This window comes from Mesoplodon densirostris, chromosome 11 (assembly GCF_025265405.1).
Source record: "Mesoplodon densirostris isolate mMesDen1 chromosome 11, mMesDen1 primary haplotype, whole genome shotgun sequence".
In the NCBI taxonomy this organism is placed as follows: domain Eukaryota; kingdom Metazoa; phylum Chordata; class Mammalia; order Artiodactyla; family Ziphiidae; genus Mesoplodon; species Mesoplodon densirostris.
The window spans coordinates 74,928,971-74,952,614 of record NC_082671.1 but is presented as its reverse complement, the minus strand read 5'-3'; the positions used below and the strand labels follow the sequence as shown (position 1 = coordinate 74,952,614).

The following is a 23,644-nucleotide window of genomic DNA, read 5'->3' as shown; positions in this document are numbered from 1 at the left end:
TTGCTTGCAGACATTAAGGTGACATCCTGCAAAAGAGAAAAACAAATTCTCATGGAGGGAGAAAGTTGAGAGAAGGGGTATATAACATTCTCATGGACCTTTGAGGTTTTTGTTGTTTTTTTTTTTGCTGTACGCGGACCTCTCACTGTTGCGGCCTCTCCTGTTGCAGAGCACAGGCTCTGGACGCGCAGGCTCAGTGGCCATGGCTCATGGGCCTAGCCGCTCCGCGGCATGTGGGATCTTGCCAGGCCGGGGCACGAACCCGTGTCCCCTGCATCGGCAGGCGGACTCTCAACTACTGCGTCACCAGGGAAGCCCACCTTTGAGGTTTTGAAGGATTGTCCTCCAGAGTACCTTAAATCTTGGCTGTGCCTTGGAGATGCTCTGGTTCTCTTCCAGGACCCTCCTTCACTCCTGTGGTTGGATTGCTTCCTCCATCCCGGTGCTTACACTCTATGGGCAAAGGATTGAGATGAAGATCCCAGGTGGATTAGTTTTCTATTGTTGTCCTACCAAATTACCACAGGCTTAGTAGTTCAGAACAAAAACCAAGAGGTATTATCTCGCTGAATCTTTACAGAATACTTACCCGATAATATTATTTTTTACTATTTCATTTTTACAGGTTAATGTAGTAGTAAGAGGTAGACTGTGGTAGATGGTCTCTAAAGATGGACACCATATTAGCCTTGCACTACTTCCTCCAAGAATATTATTTCAGAGAGAAATAAACTTATATCTTGCTTAGGTCACTGTTATTTCAGATCTCTGTTCAAGTAGCTAAAGCTATATCCTGGCACAGCCACCAAATAGAGCCATTTTCCAGGTTCTGTGATTTCTGTCTCTGAAACATCTTCCCTGCCCATCCCATTGTCTCCATTCCCACTGTCATGCCACCAGTTCCTTTTTCTCTCAGGTACCAAAAGAGCCTCCTAACTGGGCTGGTCTCTGGTCTAATGGTTTTCAAGGCAATTCTCTTCCTAGGGGGTATTTGGCAAAGTCTGGAGACATCTTTGGTTCTCACAACTGAGGGGGTGTGGTTATACGGGCGTTTTGCTGATAGACATCGGGGATGGCCCTAAATAGCCTACAAGGCACAGAACCGTTCTCCACAGCAAAGACTTGTGAGGCCCAAACGTCAACAGGGCTGAGGTTGAGAAATCCTGACCTAATACATCTCCCGTATTCTACCAGGGATAGATTCACACTTCAGATCTGACCCATGCCCCTTGTGGTATACACTTGTCAGACTCACGGCCTCCTATCATCTTTTGAACAGCCTTCCTACATTTGGGGAAATCCGACTATTATAAGTCTCTCTTCCTCAAGGAAAGAGTTCAGACCCGAAATTCCAGCCTCCTTTGCAGCCAGCTCTCAGTTTCTTCCCTCAATCAGATGCAGCCCATGAGCGTTTGATTTAGAAGTGAGCAAGGTAAGGAAACAGGCTCTTTTGGAAGCTTGGCATTTTGTTGGTGTAAAAACATGTGGCATTTGAAGGTGGCAGCCATTCCTCAGCGGTTCCTGGCAGCGGTGACAGAAGCTTCCTCCAGGGTGGGGTAGGGCGGCAGCAGCAATCCCAGTCATGATAGTTTCCTCATCAGGCCAGTTCTTCAGCGTGGTTCTGAGCGTCATTCCTGGAAGATTAACTTAGGGTCACTTCCCCAGGCTTCCCCAGAATCCCCGAGCTATCCAGTATCCTTTTAATATGCTCTTTTTCTGCTTGGTCAGAGTCAGCCTCTATTGCTCAGAACTAAGAACCCTGATAGATAAAGCCTCCCCTGCTTAAAACTCTTCAGTGGCTTCCCATACATTCTAGAATGTGTCCCAAATCCTTTGCTTAGCTCGAGGCTCTTCTTTATCTGGGATATACCCACTCTGTCCTGTTGAGCCACCCTGGTCTGTCACCCTTCCTCAATTCTGTATTGCTTTGCCACTCATTTAAGAAAAAAAAATGGAATTTAAGAAAAAAAAGTCATGAAGAACATAGGGGTAAGACAGGAATAAAGACACAGACCTACTAGAGAATGGACTTGAGGATATGGAGAGGGGGAAGGGTAAGCTGTGACAAAGTGAAAGAGCGGCATGGACATATATACACTACCAAACGTAAGGTAGATAGCTAGTGGGAAGCAGCCACATAGCACAGGGAGATCAGCTCAGTTCTTTGTGACCGCCTGGAGGGGTGGGAGGGAGACGCAAAAGGGAGGGGATATGGAAACATATGTATATGTATAACTGATTAAATTTGTTATAAGGCAAAAAATTAAAAAAAAAAAAGTAAACCCATACATAATTCTTTCACTATTACCGAGGGATTTTGAGGGATCAACTAAAATAAACTAGTTCAATTTGCATTCTGTGAGAATATTTCCCTTCCAAAGTATTTTCCACAGATAGAGCCAGTGTATAAATATCCAAGGGAAAAATGAGGAAGTGTCAAAGGATTATTTGATGTTACATAATAATATACTACAAGATTCATACAAAAAATTACTTCCTTCATATATTTTGTTTCTTAGTATTAAAAAAATTATTAATGTATAGACTTTTGGGGTGAATATTCCTATTGACTGATCTGAAATACAAGAACTTTTAACAATTTTTGAGATGCTGCAGACCACTACCTTTCACCACAACAGTTTCAACTTAGCTGTGTTTTCCGATTAGAATTTCAAGCTAAACTGTTTTTGTGAGTACTTCTTACCAATTAAATTCAGTCACTTTACTCATTTCACAAAAAAAAAAAAAAAAAAAAAAAAAGAACCCTCCTGGCACAGCAACCCTTCTCTATGTACCCCAGTCCCCAGGGCTGTTCTCATCTTTATCATAAACAAGATACTTTTTATGCTCTAACACAAGAGGTGATTCACTTACCTGTAAGCTCTGCACGGGTAGGCACATGTCTTCTCAGCACCTAGGACAATATCTGGCACAAAGCAGGTGATCAATACATACTTATTTAATGAATGAAGGTCAATGTGGACAAGCACTGCCACCTATTGGGAGAAACTTTATTCAACTCTTTTATGATTTGGAAAATGGTTATCACACAAGGATGAAACTTGATGATCCTTTTTCCTCACCTAAGTCATCATCCTCATCATTATTGCCAGGCCCTCTGTGGTAGCCAGACTCCCAGATGGCCCCCAATGATCCCTGTCTCTTGGTACTCAGCCCTTTGTGTTGATTCTCCCACACTGAAGTCTTGGACTGTGATCAATAGAATGTGAGTGAAGTGATGGTGTGTGACTACTGAGATGAGATCATTAAAGACATTGTGGCTTCTTCCTTGGTCTCTTTGGGATCACCGGCTTTGCGGGAAGTGAGGATGTCACTGGGACACCCAAGTGGCCCGATGGGGAGGTCCATGCAGTGAAAAACCGAGGCCTCCGCCAACAGTCATGTGATTGAGATACTCCAGCCCTGACCTACACCTTGACTGTAATCTCATGAGAGACCACGACAGAACCGAACAGCCAAGCCAAGCCCAAACTCCTGCACTGTAGAACCTGTGGGACAGTGTTTGTTGTCTTAAGCTGTTAAGCTTTGGGGTGATTGTTATGCAGCGACAGATTACTAATATACTCTTCGACACAGATCACTGACTACAAGCTGTTTTAATTTTGCTGTAACGGGAGAAACTACCAGAGCCTGGGCTCAACCTAAGGTTTCTCAGAGCGTATGGTGCTGGAGCCGGGCACCACGGAGGAAATGAAGTAAGAACCAGGTACACCTGGGCCTTGCGGAGTGGCGAGTAGTTTTGCCTGTAGCATCCCTTTCAGCGTTAACGTTCTCCAGGCACAACTGGAAAGAGGTGACACAGCGACAAGCAGAAGAGTCCCGATACCCGCGCCTTGCTGCAGTCTGGGCGCCTGCGCAGTGTGCTCCTAGGGCTCCCAGGGGGCGCTGTCGTGCGTCGAGTCATCGATCGCGAGTTCCCAAGCGGCCAGGCTCCACGCAGGCCACCAGCAGCCTGCTCGCGGGGTGGGCTCCAGGGGGCGCCCTCAAGAGAGGGGGTGGGGCGCTCATGTTCCAGAAACCGTCCTGGCGGGGCCTTCACGCCGTTACATCTCAGCATACCCATAGCTCCGGCAGTCGCCTCTCCGGGGCCGCCGCCGATTGAGGCGGGAGCTGACCCGCCGCGCCGTCGTCACCGTCGCCGCCTCGGGGTCCCGGCCCCTGGGCCCTCCTGCGGCCGCCATGAAGCTGCGGGTCCGGCTTCAGAAGCGCACCTGGCCGCTGGAGATGCCCCAAGCAGAGCCGACGCTTGGGCAGCTGCGCGCGCACCTAAGGCAGGCCCTGCTGCCCACCTGGGGGTACAGGTACGCGAGAGGCGGGGGCGCGCGCGGCGGGTCGGGGAGGAGCGCCGGGTGGCGCGGGCACGCCCCGGGCTGTCACGTGAGGCCGGGCGGCGAGCTGGGCGTCGCGGGGCCCGCGGTCTTGGACTGTGACACGCAGGCCGGGTGGCGAGCGGGCACTGGGGCTGCAGCGTGCGGGGTCCCGGCTCCCAGAGGTCATGGCCCAGCGTCTCGGGGGCTCCGATCCCCTCCAGGGTGAGCCTTCGCTTCCGTGTTTGCAGGAAACGAACCTAGGGATAGGCTAGGATGCAAAATTCTCACGTCCTTTGAAATGTAAGGTTGGAAATTATGGGTTTGGCTTGGGTTAAACCTTTCGAGGCTCTCAGGCGTTTAAGTTCACCATCTCCAGCTGTCGAAGTATTTCAGTGAAAAAGTTTGGAAAGTACTAGAAGGAGTTAGAAACCTGCCCTCCATCCGAGGCCACCTGTAACCTGGTACCGCTGCTTTCAGGCTGCAGTCACCTTAAGACTCCGTTAAGTGTTTACGTGCCAGGCGCCGCTGTGGGTACTTTGACTTACCAGCTGCAGTTTTACAAAGTGCAGTGTGTCGGTCTGTTTCAAATAATAATATTTTCCTGGGCAAGATGTTGCTTTTTTTTTTTTTGGATAAAAACTATGGAAAACGTTGGCCTTATGATGACCCTGGAGATCTTGCAGTTTGGGGGCAGTGACATTGACAAGTAATGGATCAAATTCTGTTATTTATGGGGCTGCAGATGAGGCTGCTTTGTTTCCAAAAGGGTATCCTGGGGACAGTAATCTGGGAGGAGCGACAAACGTAAGGGTGGTCCTCTTCAAATACTGAGCTATACCGAATTTGGAATTTGAGTGTGCTGAGAAAAAATAAAAAAGATGTTCTCTGAGGCTTTTTAGATGAATTCTTCAAAAGAAAACCTTTCTGTTAATTAAATGGTTCCTTTCATAAGACTTTTATAAACTTACATTTTATTTTTAGGGAATTCGGTAAAATGAGGCCATATTATGAACGTCTCACCCTTTCATTTTTCAGGCTAAGACAATACTACATTCAAAGTAATCCTTTTTTTCTCCAAATTAAAAACATAAATACAGAAAACGAGGTATTGACATAACTCCTTTTAGGCATTATATATTAATTGATATGCCTGTTGTTTTTTTCTTGGTGTTAAAAAACCTAAGTGTTTTGTATCATTACCCCACCACAAATTGTCAAAATTAACTTCTCTTTTTAAAGTATTTTCATATATATGTATATATATATTATTTTTTTTTAATTAGGTGGGACACTCTGGAAAGGATGTGAAACGCAATATGATGCTTTGTTTACCCAAGAGCCCAAGTTAGTTTCGTTTTCAGGTTTGTTTTTACAGTCGAGGCTGGTTAACTGGAAGGAATGTTCAGCTTCAGCTTGTGAAAGTAAATTCATTCTTCTGAAAGTATGTTCATTTTATAATAAATGGGCAGTTTAAAAATGTGTCCATATGATATTATTACTTTTAAAGTGTCCTTGCTGAGCAAGTGGATCTGGGATTGTCATAAAATAATTCTCAAAGGCCTGGAGTTTCTAGGGTGGCACTTCCTGATGAAAATATTATTTTTTTCACGGTTTCAGAAAACAGGATCAATAACGACTCTCCTGGAAAACCATGTATTACTTTAGAAATAGCTCTTCTTCCCTTTTTCTAAAGGGGAGGCCGACATTTTATTAAGCAGACAATTCTTTACTGTTTTTACAAATCGATATTTGAACGAACATTGTGCTAGATACCATTTAAAAAAACAACCTTGTGCTGTGACAAATGATCCATAAAAACATAGCTCATTTGAGGTGTTTTTCTTTTTTTCTGCTAAAAATGGGATGTTGTTTTTCTGGGTAGTTGGCAGATTTTCAACATTTATCAACACATTTGAAAACAGAAGCATAGCTACTTATTTTCTAATAAGCAGGAGTAGTTCTTAAAGCTTCAGTAATTTCTCTACCAAAGACACTTTAATTGGTAAGACAAAATGTATTTATATGTGCAAGAAAAAACATAAATGAATTATGGGGAGCACTTTTGAAAATGTAGCATTTTAAGAACAAATAAACAGAACATGATTTTCAAGGGACTTCATCCTTTGTTAACCTCTCAAAAAGTTAATGAAGTTAGCATTGCTGAGTGTAAATGTCTTATAAAATGTTCTGCAGTGGTTTGTTGATTATTCCTCACCACTGTGTAATGAAATGATTGTTCTCTCAAGGTCAGATAATCTGCGATGCAGAAAGGATGGGAGTTCCTTGCTTCAGACTAATTTGAGCTCTTAGCTTGTTTAGCACTGGGTTTTTGGATTTGTGTTGTCTTTCATATAAGAGACATTATAACTGATGCTCAGTAAGAAGGTTGAACTTACCAGTAGGAGGGATGAATTTATACTCAGTCATCTACATGAACTCATCTGACTTTTTGTGATTATGAATATTTGTTTAGGACACGGGTCTAGTATTTTGGAACCATAAGCTAACTGTCCTGGAAGGATATTGTTAATTAGTCCTGATTTCAGCCTCATCTTGATCTCTCCATCTAATGTTTATTGGTTGCATCCATTCCACAAATACTTCTGTTTGCCAAGTGCTGGAGATAGTTTTGAACTAGACAGACAAGGTACCCATCTCATGAAACTTAAATCCTAGTTGTAGGGGTGGGGAAGAGAGCGGATAAGCAAATAAATATGATATTTTCAAATAGCAATGTTGTAATAAAAATAAAACAGAAGAATGAAATAGAGTGATGGAGGCAGGTGGAAGGCATCTCTGAAGAGGTGACATTTGGGTTGAGACCTGGGTGATGAGAAAGACTCAAGTCATTTGAAGAACTGGAAGAGCAGATGCAGAGGCCCAAAGGCTGCAGTGAGGTTGATCTGTTTTTAGGAATGAGTCGAATGGAGAACAGCTAGTAAGAGGATGGGTGAGGTAGGAGAAGTAGATCAGATGTTGGGCTTTGGAGGCCATGTTAAGGATTCTATTCCAAGGTCAAATAGAAGCCATTGGAGAATTCTCAGCAGAGGAATGATGTAATATAATTTATATTTTAAAGAGGCTATATTTCATTGAATCTCAGTTGCTGTCAATCCTGAGATGCACATTCTTATGTCACACTAAATGAAAAAATGCTGTCCATTAAGCTGTGATATGTCATCGATTGTAAGAAGCATCCTATTTCAAAGGTGACAAAGTATAAAAAGTGTGTATCTTAGAATTGATGAAAACATGGATTAACGATAGAGAATTACTGATCCTATCCCCCAGGCTAGAATCTATAACCTAAGCATTTGGTGATAAGAATAAATAATTTTGATACTTTTTCCAAGCTTTGGCTTTCCTCTTATCTTCGTTTTGTTTTCATTAGTTCTGCTGGGGTCATACCATGTACCTTATATATGTTTCAAATGTATTATTGTGGGTAATGGTAATAGGTAGCTCTTACTATCCTTATCCATCTTTCTTGGCAGTTCGGATACCCGGTTTGCAATTACATTGAACAACGAGGATGCCCTCACTGGAGATGAAGAGACCTTGGCTTCATATGGGATTGTTTCTGGGGACTTGATATGTTTGATTCTTGAAGATGCCATTGCAGCACCTAACTTACCTTCATCCACAGATTCAGAGCATTCCTCACTCCAGAATAATGACCAACCCTCTTTGGCCGCCAGCTCCAGTCAGTCCAGCATACAGGATGAACAACTGCGTGATTCATTCCAAGGACAGGCAGCCCAATCTGATGTCTGGAATGATGGAAGTATGGTGGGTATTAAAATCAAGACAAGAAATAGAGTAGTTGATAAATCATACTGAATAGCTCAATTGAATTCTGTACCAGTCAGGATAATTATCATCAGTAGACTGCAGATTATAATCTTATAGAAAATTTATTTTTATTTTAATTACTTTATTTTTATTGAAGTATAGTTGGTTTACAATATTATATTAGTTTCAGGTGTACAATGTAGTGATTCAATTTTTAAATAGATTGTACTCCATTTAAAGTTACTACAAAATAATGGCTATACTTCCCTGTGCTCTACAATATATCCTTGTTGCTTATTTATTTTATACACAGTAGTTCGTATCTCTTAATTCCATATCCCTATCTTGCCCCTTCCCCACTGATAACCACTAGTTTGTTGCCTATATCTGTGAGTCTGTTTCTGTTTTGTTGTATGCATTCATTTGTTTTATTTTTTAGATTCTACCTATAAGTGATAACATAGAGTATTTGTGTTTCTCTCTCTGACTTATTTCACTAAGCATCCTACCTTCTAGGTCCATCTATGTTGTTGCAAAATGGCAGAATTTAATTCTTTTTTATGGCTGAGTAATATTCCTGTGTGTGTGTATTTTAAGTTTTTAAAATTAAAGAAGTTGTCACCTCAGACTCTAGATGCTGATGTAAATTTGAAAATATGTGCACTGATGTTTTCTTCTCAAACCAGCTCCTCCTCTGTCAGTGGCAGTACTGTTTATCTGAGCTTAAAACTGTGGAATGATTTTTGACTCCTTATATCTAGCCCCTTAACAAGCCCTGCCTGTTTTTCCTTTCCATTCCAGGCTTCCAGTGTGTGTTCTTCAGTCTGCTTTCTGGGTTCATCTTCTTCTTGCACATTTATTTATTTTTTAATAAATTTATTTTATTTATTTATTTTTGGCTGCATTGGGTCTCCGTTGCAGCATGCGGGCTTTCTCTAGTTGTCGCGAGTGGGGGCTACTCTTCGTTGCGGTGCATGTGCTTCTCATTGCGGTGGCTTCTCTTGTTGCGGAGCACGGGCTCTAGGTGCGTGGGCTTCAGTAGTTGTGGCTCGCAGGCTCTAGAGTGCAGGCTCAGTAGTTGCGGCGCACGGGCTTAGTTGCTCCGTGGCATGTGGGATCTTCCCGGACCAGGGCTCGAACGCGTGTCCCCTGCATTGGCAGGATGTTTCTTAACCACTGCGCCACCAGGGAAGCCCCTTCCTGCACATTTTTGATTATGTTGTTCCCCTGCTCTTAGGTAACTCTGTGTCATAGGTACACATGGGCTCATAATTTTTGAACTGAAGAAATCCAAATATCTCTAGTTCAACCCTCTCATGTTGCAGACGAGGAAAATGTTGTCTGTCCTCCTGTACCTAGTTTTTAAGGCTTTCTGAGCAGTTGCCCCACAACCTTTGGGGGCTAGTTTCTGTTCCTCTCTCCTGTAAACTGCCATCTGCAGTCAGACTGGACTCCTCCTCCTCCTCCTCATTGTCCCTCTCGCAGCCAGCACCTGCGCACGCGCGCACCTGCACACGCTCACACCTGCGCGTGCGCGCACACGCGTGCACACGCACACATGCATGCACACACACACACACACACACACAGCCTAGCGACTGCTTCGCTCTCTGTTCTTGCTGCTCGCCCGGGGTGGAACCCCCTCCCTGTCCTCTCTCTCCTGTCCGCATCTCTACCCACCTTCCAAGGCCCTGCCAATGGCAGCCCAGTAGTTTTCTTCAGTTCCTTTGTATTGATCATCTTTATTGCCTTGTAAACACCTCATTATTTATTATTCTGCCTTTTGATTTCTTGTATGGCACAAATGGTCACTTTATTACTTAATATTTTAATACCAGTACATATGCCATCTTGTTAATTGTTTTGTGTGTGTACATTCATCATGTCAACTTAATTTTTTTTTGCAGGCTTTAAATATAAGTATTCATTGTGCCTATCATGTCATCAAGTATAGACAGATATTAAAAAATACTTTTTAGCTGATTGGTAAATTATAAAAATCATCTGTCTAGATGTTTAGTAATAGTATCCAGAGAGATTAAGTAAGTTAAAAAAGCTTTTATAAAGCTCAAAGTATTTTTATGAATTTTCTTTTCAGAAATTATTATGTATCTCTGAGATTCTGTCTCATAGAAGTAATCTAGAGAATGAGTAAGAATATTTAGTCAGATATTTAAATTACATTTCTGAATCTTTTTTGCTGATAGACTCATTCAGAGATTCTGGTAGAAGCATCCATTCCCTTTACTTTTCATAGTGTATATGATGGTTACTTTACTAGTTTCCTTTTGGAAAATTTTGAGACATTAGTATTGCCTCATGTTAGTAATTTCAATTCTAAAAGCATGCTGTTTTGTATTCTACGACTTGTATAGGGTGACTGTAAAATCTTAGTGGGGACATAGATGATTTTTATAATTTACCAATCAGCTAAAAAGTATCAGACCCTAATATTAGGGTCTTGTTCCATACTTGTTCCACTCACTTGTGAATGACATATGACAAATGATCTGTTTAGAGAGGTGGTGCTAAACATTTTTTCTCATCTCCACATGCATGAAGAGTATGATAAGTACTTATATCATATCAGGATGGCTCAGAGAACTTCAGTGGTTCTCATGGAGTGAGAGTAGAGTTTGATAAGCTCACCAGGGGATTCTGATATCTTCCTCCCATGTCATTATCAGTCTAGGGTAACCTTTTAAAATATTTTTCCCACGTATATTCTCTCCCATACGACTGTCAGTAAGTAGTAAATGGCCAGAAGTTAGGTATAAGAAGCAAAGAGCATATATACAGGCATACCTCATTTTATCGCACTCAGTTTTAATGTGCTTTGCAGATACTGTGTTTTTTACAAACTGAAGGTTTGTGGCAACCCGGTGTTGAGCAAGTCTGTTGGTGCCATTTTTCCAATAGCATTTGCTCACTTCTGTGTCACATTTTGGTAATTCTCACAATAGTTCAAAATTTTTTGTTATTACTATATTTGTTATGATCTGTGATCAGTGATCTTTGATGTTACTATTGCAAAAAGGTTACGACTCACTGAAGGCTCACCTGATGGTTAGCATTTTTTAGGAAAAAAGTATTTTTAAATTAAGGTATGTACATTGTTTAGACATAATGCTATTGAATACTTAATAACTACGGTATAGTGTAAACATAACTTTTATATGCATTGGGAAACCAAAAAAGTTGTGTGACCTGCTTTATTGTGATATATTCACTTTATTGCAGTGGTCTGGAACCCAACCTGCAATATCTCCAGGTATTTCTGTAATTCATAATTTAGTTAGGTGTTAAGTGGTTTTAATAAGTAGTTTCTCCTTTCTCAAAAATATGATGGAGCCTCGGTTTTAGGTAATATGGATTGTCATCAACGTCGAGGTTTTAACAAATGAATTTGGATCTTTTCCATAAGCCATCAGGGCTCAGGTCCTCAGGGATTTTGAAAGAAACAACCTCTTGTTCCCTTACATTCTTCCACCGTTTCACTCATATTATGTAATTTTAATTTCCTTTCCTAATGGAAATACGAACTTAAAAGAAACATGTGCTTTGCATTAAGAGTTGAGCACATACCTAGGAAATAGTCTTTCTGAGCAAAATTAATATAGGTAACTCAGTCTTACTGAAGCAGTCTATTGTGTCTAAAAGCCCTGAACTGTGAGTCTGGAGATCTTTGTTTATTTCAAATTCTTATTAGCTGGTCACCTTGATTATGTTATTTAATCTGAATCAAAATTACAGTATGTATAAAAAGGTGACGTCATCCGTCTTACCTATTTTACAGAATTTTTGTGTGGTGTAAATTAGAAAACAATGAAATCAAAAACATGAAATTGTAAGAATTGTAAGATTTTATCCTTCAGCATTTGTTCAACAAGCATTTACTGTGTACCTACTGTGTGCCAGGTACTGTACGGGTGTTACAAAAATGGGTGACATGTAGTCTGTTCCTTTCTAAGCTTGTAGTTATGGTAGGATATAGACATGTAATCAGAAAGTTGCAATACAGTGTGATAAAGTGCAATAATCAAGGCCTTTGCAAGGCAGAGAGGTAGTCTATAACCTGAAGAGGTGGGGAATACCAGAATGGGGAGGAAGGGACTGTGGAATGTGAACTTGATACAGAGTCAGGGATCAGGTGATGAAGGGCCCTGAATGCTAAGGAGTTTAGGAGTTTGGACTTTATTTTGTAAGCCTGCATTTCTCAGCATGGCCTCTATGAAAAACTTGTGAGATTATAAGTAAGTGTTATGGGGATGCTGAGTGTTAAGGAAGGAGGATAGTGTTTCTTGGTTAAATGTTGTGCACACTTTCTGTTATTATTGGACTTCTCAGAGCTTTATAATGCCAAAGTGTATTTTGTGAATATGGAGGGTGAGGTTAGGTGGCTATGTCATGTAGCATTTCCATACTTATTTGATTATAGACCTCTTTTTTCCTAAGAACACTTAGGGTCACATTCCAAGGCACAATTTAGGGCAGTGCTGCTGTCTGCATAGGGGAAGTACTGGCAAGTTTAAGCAGGGACATGGGACATAATTGGATTCTCAATTGTCAAAAGCCTCTGGCAGCAGTGGGTGGAATGTATTGGAAGACAAGAAAGAGGAGTGAAGGTATACTTGGGGAGGCAGTTGCTGGAGGTTAGGAGATAAATGAGTCTGAAGTACCACTGGAGTAGGAAGGGGCAGATTTCGGAGATATTCAGGAGATGGAGTCAGTAGACCTTTGACAGCTAATCATATTGGGGGTGGCGCTTAATAAGTCGAGGGGGAAGTCTAGGATGATTTCCAGGTTTTTGGCATATCAGCCAGAATTAATGGAGATAAGGAATTCAGGATGGAGGAGCAGATTGCAGGCTCATTTGTTGAGGAGGGCTTGCTGAAAATGTGTACCATTTCTGAACCTCTGAGCGCTAATCTCAGTTCACTTTGAATACAAAATTTACTGTGAAAAAATGAAAGTCTATTTAAAGAATTCGTTGTTTTTGTTATCCTTTTCAGTCAGAGCCTAGTCACAGTTTTGAAGCTGAGTCAAGTCCAGATGTCGTGGATGCGGAAGAGGGCACAGGTTTCTTTCCCTCAGAACCAATGCTCTGCAGTGAATCGGTGGAAGGGCAAGTGCCACATTCATTAGAGACCCTGTATCAGTCAGCTGACTGTTCTAACCCCAGTGATGCCCTGATAGTATCCATACATCTTCTCATGTTGGAGTCGGGTTACATACCTCAGGTAAGACTACAGAGTGCAAACGTTTCCCATTAGAAGAGGGGTGGTGCTCTAGATTTCCTTATTAAATGGGTTTGGGTATTGATGTGAAGTGTCGAACACAGCGATGAGCATACAGTAGGCAGTCAGTAAATGTTCTCTTCCCTCTTTTCCTTCTTTTTTTCTCCTTTATTTCCTTGTCAGCTTTTAGTTAGTATTATAGAATTGATGGCAACTATAGTTTAAAAAAACCCAAAAGTTTATATGTGATCGTATGTAGGTAAAATGTTGTCAGTGCGTGTGGATTGGGCATGACTAGATAGATGGCTCACCAGGTTATTTTTTAATGTTAGTGGTTCTGTGAATTGCCACTGACTTAGTAAGATTCAGTTAGGAAGAGGGATATTGTTCTTACGCTGTAGTTGCTTACCTTCATTCATTCATTCCTTATCCATTTGATAAATGTCTGCCAGTGTCAGGTGCAGTGCCTTGTCTCTGCTTTCAGGTTCCTTACAGTCCAAGAGTAGGAGAGAGAGACAAGTATACAGACCGTTATACTGTATTGGCTAAATTGTAGGAGAAATGCATACATATATAGGATGCCAGAGGTTCACAGAGGAGAACATTTAGAAGTTTTTCAAATTTAATGTGCTTAAGAATACCTAGGGATCTTATTAAATGCAGATTCTGATTTAATAAATCTAGGGTGGTGTCTGAGATATTATGTGAGCATACTCTACATGATAGCAATGCTGCTGGTCTGGGGGCCATGTTATGAGTAACAAGTATATAGACGAATTCAGTGATCATTGAACACGTGCACCATGTCATGCCAGGAATTAGAATATAAAGATACTGGGACAGTCCTTATCCTCAAGGAGTCTGTAAGTGGGGGAGAGAAACAAAAAGGAAATTATAACATATTATAATACAATTAATAACATAATAGAAGTATGTAACAATAGAAATATGAACAGAATGTGAGAGGGTGAGAGAGTGGGAATGACAAAAAGGATTTGTTTTGAAAAAGGCTTCACAAAGGAAGTGGCATTTGAACTGGGATCTTGCATAATGATATGGCTTTGCTAGGCAGAGAAGTGAGACTTTGAAGTGAGAAATCAGTCTCTATCTCTGATATCATTTTATTTATTTGAACAAAAGTTTTGATGGCAGATAATATATTGTACCTTTTTTTCTACCCAAGTTTTAAATATTAATAGAAATATTAATGATTTGATAAATTTTACTAAAGGGACTGTATGGAATGCTTATTTGTAGACAAGTTAGGGGCCTCTTGGGTTTTTAATCTTTTTGAGAGTAGTACGGTTCTTCATTATTTGTTTCCCTTTCATTTCACTCCCCAGGGAACTGAAGCCAAAGCTGTGTCCATGCCGGAGAACTGGAGGTCAGGGGGCGTGTATAAGCTACAGTACACGCATCCTCTCTGCGAGGGTGGCTCTGCTGCTCTCACCTGTGTGCCTTTGGGAAACCTCATCGTCATAAATGGTAATTGGATGGCATAGTCATGCTCGTTAGTTTGTGAATCTTTACATGTTTCTCTCCAGAAATTTTATAGCCACTTCAGTGATGGGCTATCATGATGCAGTTAGGAGTCTTAACTTTGTTTAATCCTGAGCCCACTGATAACATGGGTCTGAAAGGTTATAGAATACAGGGCTGATGTTTATGCTAGCAGCCTTCACTCTAGAGGCAGCTATACTCTTATGCTGTCTTAACTGTGTAATTTTTTTGCTCCAGGGGGAGTTGTGATACTAGGAGTAAAATGAGTCTATTACATATGAACTCTTTAAAGAATACGTTTTCTTTATGCCTGTGGATGGCTTTTTAATTTTTGTTTTACTAACCAAGGTCTTGAACTGAGAGATGGTGAAAGGTGAGGTTGAGCTGGGGTCATTTTTTATCTAGTTTGGCATCTCTGAATGCATAGAAGTACCACTAAGGGTTCTGAGGCCTCAGTATGTGTTTTATCCCCCTACTACCCACCCTCAAGTAAGTCACTCTGAATAGAGTTTCTTTTTCTAGTTCTCCTCTTTCATACTAAGAAATTTCACTGGATAGCAATACGTTCTATTTTTGTATTTCATTTTAGCTCAGATGCCATCCAGAGATCTATACCAGCTACCAGGGGTCTATGGAATAGTCTCATAATCACACATCCTGGAGATCCATTTGAGTGACTAGACTCTTTTGTTTTTGTTCTGGTTTGATTTTTGAGGTTTTACCCTTTTGCATTTTTTATTTTTCATTACAGCTCATCTTTTGTACAGCAGAGACAGTTGCCTTGATATGTCTTAGCTCAGTGGTTTTCAGTATGTTCTGCAGCTGCTAGTTTCTGCTGAGATGGGAGCAAGGAGGTGGCTTGGTAGAGTCACTGTCGCTACTTGACCCTTGAGCAGCAACATGTATGCCTGTTTCATTTAGTGAGGTCCCTTGTAAGATTTTGTTGGGAAAAGCTTTTTCTGCTAAAATCTATTTGAAAGCCACTGACTTACACTGTGATCTTTGAAATAAAAGATAGTTTTAGGTTCCCTTTATGTAATTCTTTCTATTTCTTTTTAATCACTAGATTCTTTGAAATGTTATTTAAAAGTCTCAAATTTTCAGCTTTAACAGCTTTAGTGGCATTTCACATTTGTAGGACGTGACTGATGGCACTAGGACCTAGCAGTGTCTCTTCAACAGTTCATCACAGTCAGCAAATGTAACTTTTGGCTGGGCATTCTTATACAAAGAGGGCCAACAGTGTCTAATCATACTGCTACATCACATCATAACTTGCAAGGTTGCAGCTATCAAATAGTAAATGTGAGGTTGTAATTTTTGCCTCAATTTCTTATAAATCACTTTAACGACACGTGTACATTAACCTTTATTTACTAGTCTTAAGATACTTAACATAGAGAATAGCTACTAAATGTCTTAGTTTCTGATGGTTTGTTCCTTTAATAATTCTTGGCAAATCATCTACTTGTGGATGTAAGTGGCAGACAGCCATTCCAGAACCATTCCAGGCCTGGTTCTTTGAAAAGGAGCAGCATGTCCTTAAATCTTTGCTTCACCCGAGACATCCTGCTCAGTGCACATGTGCACGAGCACATCACTGGCTCTTTCATGGAATGAAACGAAGTGCGCCTTTGCATATAGGATTAAAAATGAACCCTCTGGTGATGTCAAGAATATTGATCCTCTGAGTTTAGAGAGAGATGATACTGTGAAAACTAGCAGGATTCTTTTAATAAATAAGAGAAGACTCACTGCCAAGGGTTAAATAAAAAGTAAATGGAGTTTTTAGTGACCTTATTAGAAATAATGATTGTATTGTGTTTAACTGTCTCCTATTAACCTTGTTGCATATCTTTCAATTATTAATAAGCTGCTGTTGGGAAGACTTAGTGGGTTTCATATAAAGGTGCTTACTGTAGTTTTTAAAAGTGGTGTTTTAGAGTGATTTTACTTAATGTGATGCAGGTTTGCACTTTGGACTTTGCTGTGAGGGAAGGAAATAAGAATAGGGCAGTTTGTTTGTATAATGTGTTTTTCCTATATATGGGGGCAAGGGAATGCAAGTCGATACTAAAAAGTGAAGGCAGTTGATGAAATGGCAAAACTTTTTCATCATCTTTCTTTTGCTTATTTACAGCTACACTAAAAATCAACAATGAGATTAGAAGTGTGAAAAGACTGCAGCTGCTGCCAGAATCTTTTATTTGCAAAGAGGAATCAGGTAATATAACCATGATTGAACTTCTGGGATGAAGCTTTCAGAGGTTTGCTTTAAAAAAACAGAAAGGTAATGTTCAAAAGACTTAACAGTTTCTGGATGAGATTAAAGCAAATTTAAGACAATGTTGTAGAGTTTCGGTTTCTTTCCTGTTTCTCTTAGGGTCTTGGATACTGAATTATATTTATACATCACACACCATTGATGCTTCATAATTTCTTTCCTTTTTAAAAAAAATAAATTTATTTATTTTATTTTTGGCTGCATTGGGTCTTTGTTGCTGTGCAGGGGCTTTCTCTAGTTGTGGTGAGCGGGGGCTACTCTTCATTGTGGTGCACAGGCTTCTCATTGCGGTGGCTTCTCTTGTTGTAGAGCACGGGCCTAGGCGCGCAGGCTTCAGTAGTTGTGGCACGCAGGCTCAGTAGTTGTGGCGCATGGGCTTAGTTGCTCTGTGACGTGGGATCTTCCCAGACCAGGGCTCGAACACAGGTCCCTTGCATTGGCAGGTGGATTCTTAACCATTGTGCCAGGGAAGTCCTGATGCTTCATAATTTCAAAATTACTCTTTGTGGATTTTTCTAGCATTGTATTTAACCAGTATGGAGAGGATCTGTGTTTTGTGGAAACCATACACTGCAACTTCATTATCAAAGATTATCGAAGGAAAAACTGCACTCAAAATGTTTGCTTAAACTTCTATAAATTTGGTTGCTATTTGATACAGATTGGAACTTTACCAAAAAGTTTGCATTCTAGGCATGGTTTTGCTTATGTTCTATAAAAATTAATAGATGCAAAGAAGAGGAGTTTTCTTTTTTCTTTCAGTTAAACCCAAAGTGTGAGAGGCAGGTAAGTAGTTGAAGGAGAAGAGATGAGGTGGAAGGGGAATTAACATCTTTTAGTACTTGTCTTTTGCTGGACATGGGCCTTTACAGATGTATTTTTCATTTTATCCTCATAGTAAATTTAGGTGGGTTTCAAAATCCACATGGGGAATGGTGTGGTATAGCAGGGAGATGGGACTTACAGCAGTGTCTTTTAAGGGAAGCTACCTAGATCTAGATCTTTGCTTTGAAGGTCTTGAGACTTATTCTTGTTAGTTCCCAGGGGAGATCAGGCCCTGAGAGACTAACTTACATAAACTAAAGCTGATAAGAAAAGGAGACATCAGAATACGTATTTATAATGGTCTCTGAACATTTAATGTCATACTAGGCCAGTGTTTCTCAACCATTTTTTCATTATCCCCTAAGGAGAGTTTGTACACATTTCCCCCCCCAAATCATTCTCCCTCATGAAATTTTAATTTCATAGATATACTGTATACTTATTTGTATACTGTGGCCCTTTGGAGGGTCACAGACCAATGTAATAGCTGGGATTTTTGCCTGGTTGGGGGCAATATTGTTTCTGTTGAGAACGCATGAACTAGACTGATAAATCTGTAAAGATGGTCTTACCATTAAGACCAGAAAAACTTGAAATTCCTTGGGTATAACACTTTATATTCATCTCTATACTATGGAGGAACTTGCTGTGGGGAGTAGAAATACTCTACATTCTACAGCAGTAGAGGTTGTTATGCCCATTTTCTAGATCAGGAAACAGGTCTAGAGGAGGTTAAATTACTTCAAGGTCACAGAGCTAATAAATGGTAGAATTTAGGATTGGAATAGATGTGACTCCTGAGACCTGTTTTTTAAGAACAATTTTTATAGAAATATAGCTCAGATGATCTGATTTCTGTTAAATAAGGAAAAAGGAAATGTAAAAGGAAGAAAGTTAATACTGTTAGATTACAAGTTTTCAGATTATATTAATTGAATACTTTCAATATGTAATTTTTATGTTGGGTAGGAATATGCTGCTCATTTGACAAGTCATTTTAATCACTTTTTACTGTGGCTTATAGTATAGTACCTAGGTACTGTTATTTACCCTTTTATTTGTAAGTTCCTAATTACTTTTATAGTAAGGAAAAATTTGTTTAAAGATGGTTCAGCTCTCAGAGTTACACATTGTATTACTTCCTCTTCGACCAGAGACTTTGGTTCATTTCTGTTTATGTAGGAATTGTGAAAACTAACTTACCACTTTGATTTGGTTTGGCAGAAGTAGAGAACACCATTTCAAGTTTTTCCGCTTGATTGTGTGTTTTGATTTTTCATTTAAAAAATATTCTAGGGGAAAATGTAGCCAAGATATACAAAGATCTTCAGAAGCTCTCTCGCCTCTTCAAGGACCAGCTGGTGTATCCTCTTCTGGCTTTTACCCGACAAGGTGAGAAATGGTAAATCATCACAGGTTGAATGGCTGGAAAGAATAGTAAGTTCACATATGTTTAAGGGTGACATAAACCTTCCCTCTTTTCTTCCCTCTTTTCTCATCCTAGTGGAAATTCTGCTCTTTTAAGACTCAGCTTAAATGTTAATTCCTTAATTGCTCTTCACACCCTCTTTGTATCTCCACTGCATTTTATACATATCTTTAATATAGCCCTTTATCCAGTGTATCATAATAATTTTTGACATTATTTCTCTCCACCTAAGGTTATGAATACCTTGAAAGCAGGGAATATGTCTTTTTCACTTTTGTATTCTCATCGCCTAGCACACGGTCAGGCCTATAATAGGTGTTCAGTAAATACATATATGAATAACATATAGCCTGTAAATTTGGTCTACTTTTTTTTTTTTAAACTATTTATTGGGACTCTGTGCTAGGTACTTTGGATATTTCACATGCATTCTTATTTAATGCTAACAACTTTGAAGTAGATTTTACTCTCATTTTGTAGATGGTGAAGCTAATTCAGTGAGGTTTATAATTCACTCAAAATTCTTGTATTAATCAGCTTTCTCTTTGTGTTGTAGTAAAAAATATTTTAAAATCTTAAGTGAACATTTATGTCTCACTTGCATACATGCTGTGTGGGGCTTAGCTTTAGCCGAGGAGTGGTGAGTAGTCCTCATCCAGGACTTGCTCTTCTTGTGGCACAGGGAAGAGAGGACCAGTGGCCTAACCATGTGTTGGTTTTTAAAGCTTTTGTTCAGAAATGATATGCCACTTGCACTCACATTTCACTGGACAAAACAAGTAAAAATGGCCAAACCTGGTGACTGTGGGACGGGGAAGTATACCTATAGGGTAGAAAATGATAGGGTAGAATCATAATCTACCACATTCTTTTGGCTGGTAAATAATTTCAGGTTTATACAGATAGATATGTGGCTTTTGTCTGCTATTTGTATGTAGAAAAATGATATTTTAGGTCTCAAGTTGCATGGTGCCTAGGCTATTATAATCATAGTTTTCTTCTTTGGCTGGTGGTGAGGGAAAAGAATAATGTGAATTTTAAAACCCCTTACTGGACTTTGATTATCTTTGCTAGTGGAGAATGGTATCCCATATATTCAAGGGAGCTAATAATCAAAAAATAATTTTCATTTGACTTCGGAATATATTATTCTTTTCCTTTCTTGGTTTTGCTTTTAAATTTGTCTACCTCCCTTCTTTTTCAGCTAGATATCAAATAATAGTAATCTAAAACTCGAGTGCTAATTATGTGCCAAACATTGTTCTGAGCACTCTGTATGTATTTACACATTTAATTCTCAACTCAGTGAGGTAGGTAATATTACTAACCCATTTTACAGATGAGAAAACTGAGTTAGAGTTTAAATAACTTGTCCAAAGGCACACAGCTAATAAGTAGCAGCATTGGAAACCAATTGCACAAGCCAATTAATTATCCATTTTCTATAGTTGAATAGAGAATTTTTTGTTGTACTGAATATCGCTTGAAACAAAGGAGGCCATTGGCTAGTATTTAGAAATTGTCATAGTTATTTATTTGATCTGTATTAAAAAGTAATTTGTTTCTCTACTAAAACATAAAGAGAATAAGGGGCTTGGAGTTAGTAGTAGTTATATAGAGTTAACCTGGGGACAAAAGTTTGTTACAGATAACTTATGCTTGGATAATTGAGGATACCATCTAATTTATCATCTCTTTAGAAAGTTGGCAACTTTGGTTGAATATATGGGGAAACTGGATGTTCTTTACTCAGTGATACCTATTCTCTTTTTCCTTTTAGCACTGAACCTACCAGATGTATTTGGGTTGGTAGTCCTCCCATTGGAGCTGAAACTGCGGATCTTCCGGCTTTTGGATGTTCGTTCTGTCCTGTCTTTGTCTGCAGTTTGTCGTGACCTCTATATTGCTTCGAATGACCAACTTCTGTGGAGGTGTTTATATCTGCGGGATTTTCGAGGTGATTTCCATGATAACATGTTAACAAGAAAAGGGTTGTTACTGAGGTCTTAATTACTCAGCTTGCCAGAAATTTTAAGTTGTGGGCTTTTTTTTTAAGAGTAAGAAATAATCATAACATGGGCTTATTGTAAAGAGATTCTAAGCTTCATATACTTTTGCCTGTGTCCTGAAAACTCTCCCCATTCATTTCTGTGTTCTCTGCAGTACAAACAGTCCATTAGATCAAGTAGACTATTTCAGGATAGAAAATTGAAGTAAGACAGGTTTAATGTTGGATGAATGAAACGTTTTTAAATCTTTGTTTTTTGTTGTTTCTTTGTAGATGGTACTGTCAGAGGTCGAGACACAGATTGGAAAGAAGTAGGTATTTTTAAATACCAAGGCTAATGTTCATAGCACAGAAATAACTCGTGAATACATTAAGGGCATATTTTCCACTTTTTTTATGATACAATGCAATGTTTTAATTACATTTATTGCTAATTTTTAGTAAATGAAAATGTTTTCAACTTCTACCTTAGACTCGGTCCTTAGTGTCTTGTAATTACACAGGAAAAAGAATCTTTAACACAATGACTGTTTTCACCTTTACTTAATATATTCTTCCTTCTTCTGTTAAAAAAATTGAGTTGTTTTTGTGCTGGAGTAATCTTCAGCCGTTCAGCTAGCTAGAATAGTAAATTATGAAGAGAATAAGTTATATTGTTTTATTTGCTGATACCACTGTAAAAAGACATTGATAGGACTCAGAAACTTGGGATGAAGGACTAGAGAATAAAATTCAATGAAAGTCCTCAAATACGTACAAAATACATAGTACTGTTCTTTAGGAATATGTTCCATCCTCTAAAATAGCATCTTTTTTGTTATTTAAATTGAGGTCCATTAGGGACATAAGTTAGGTGAGAAATGGAACATAAGTGCTGGCCCCCCACCCCCTTCCCTGCCAGTACCTTAACTTTTTATATTGTGTGGCATGACATTTTCAACAAATATTAAAATTTTCCACTTTCAAAAAAATTGCATACCAGCTTGAGAGCTCTAGATTGCAGTCTTGAGAGTACATGTCACTCAGTTATCCCTCCTTTGGATGTATTGTTACTCCAGATTGGCACAATTGCTCAGTTGCAGTGTGGTTAAAGAATAGAGTTCATTTGGCATTGTGTTCATATCTGCTACCTTATTCATGCAGATAGGAACTGGTAAAAGTTCTCTTCTGTGCACTGTTTTTTTTTTTTTTTTTGCCTGCCTTGATAGTATGGGAAAAGAAAAGTATATATAGATCTATACAATGAAAGCAAACCAACTTTGGGAAAACATCCAACTGACTTTTACCATATCTTGTTCTTGTTTTGCTATAGCTGTACAAGAAGAGGCACAAACAAAGAAAAGAAGCTCAGAGAGGGCGGCATGTGATGTTCCTGCCATCATCACCCCACCCCATTCCATTCTACCCCAACCCCTTGCACCCCAGGCCTTTTCCTCCCAGTTCACTCCTTCCTCCAGGAATTATTGGTGGTGAATATGATGAAAGACTAACCCTTCCTTATGTTGGGGATCCAATCAATTCACTCATCCCTGGGCCTGGGGAGACACCCAGACTGTTCCCTCCACTCAGACCGCGTTTTGACCCAATCGGCCCCCTTCCAGGACCTAACCCCATCTTGCCAGGGCGGGGTGGCCTCAATGACACATTTCCCTTAAGACCTAGCAGGGGTCGGCCAGCTGACAGCCGGCTACCGTTCATGTGACTGATTCATCACCTCATGCTGGAGCTTGTTTTGGTTTTGTTTTGTTTTTTAAAAACTACAGACGTCATCTTGTTGGGGTGCTCTCTCTAGTGTTTTCTGATTGTGGTGGTGAGAAATGCAGTCACAGAAGTCTTTTGGTAGCTATATTTAAAGCTCCAGGGGTGGTATAGCCCAAAGGTTACTGCATGACAGGGTTGGCCTTGGGAATAGTTGGTTCCTGACATCCCCTCTCTGAATTACCCTCTAGAATGAAGGTTAGACATTGATAATGTTCTACACCAGAGTAATAAAAAAAAAATGTGAATTACACGGCAGTCTTGACTTTTATTACCGAAAGATATGTAATAAATATTCAGAACAGCTTTACAGCATTACTTGGACATTTCAAAATGATCAGAGAACTTGTTCAGTGTCATCAGATTGTTGTAGGAGATTATTTTTTTTTTTTGTAGTGGCACTCTTTTCTTCACCTGAAATCGTTCACAGAAGCCTGATTTGTGGAATGAATACAAGCAGAGCTAGTTTGGTTGAACTGG

At 39.8% G+C, this 23,644-nt stretch overlaps 1 protein-coding gene across 3 annotated transcripts; it reads left to right on the top strand.

Moving 5' to 3' along the window:
• The first annotated feature begins 3,931 nt into the window (after positions 1–3,931).
• On the top strand, positions 3,932–23,415 carry FBXO7 (F-box protein 7). 3 transcript variants are annotated; one of them, XM_060112291.1, is made up of 9 exons: positions 3,932–4,322; positions 8,030–8,120; positions 13,136–13,363; positions 14,704–14,845; positions 17,001–17,084; positions 19,266–19,361; positions 21,179–21,355; positions 21,680–21,717; positions 22,719–23,415. In XM_060112291.1, the coding sequence occupies exons 1-9, from the start codon at positions 4,201–4,203 to the stop codon at positions 23,106–23,108; spliced, it is 1,368 nt and encodes a 455-aa protein (XP_059968274.1). In that variant the 5' UTR covers positions 3,932–4,200; the 3' UTR covers positions 23,109–23,415. The 3 variants fall into 3 exon arrangements, with proteins under 3 accessions (XP_059968274.1, XP_059968273.1, XP_059968275.1); XM_060112290.1 differs by having other exon boundaries at positions 7,826–8,120; XM_060112292.1 differs by lacking the exon at positions 3,932–4,322 and adding an exon at positions 4,437–4,553 and having other exon boundaries at positions 7,978–8,120.
• Positions 23,416–23,644: the final 229 nt, after the last annotated feature.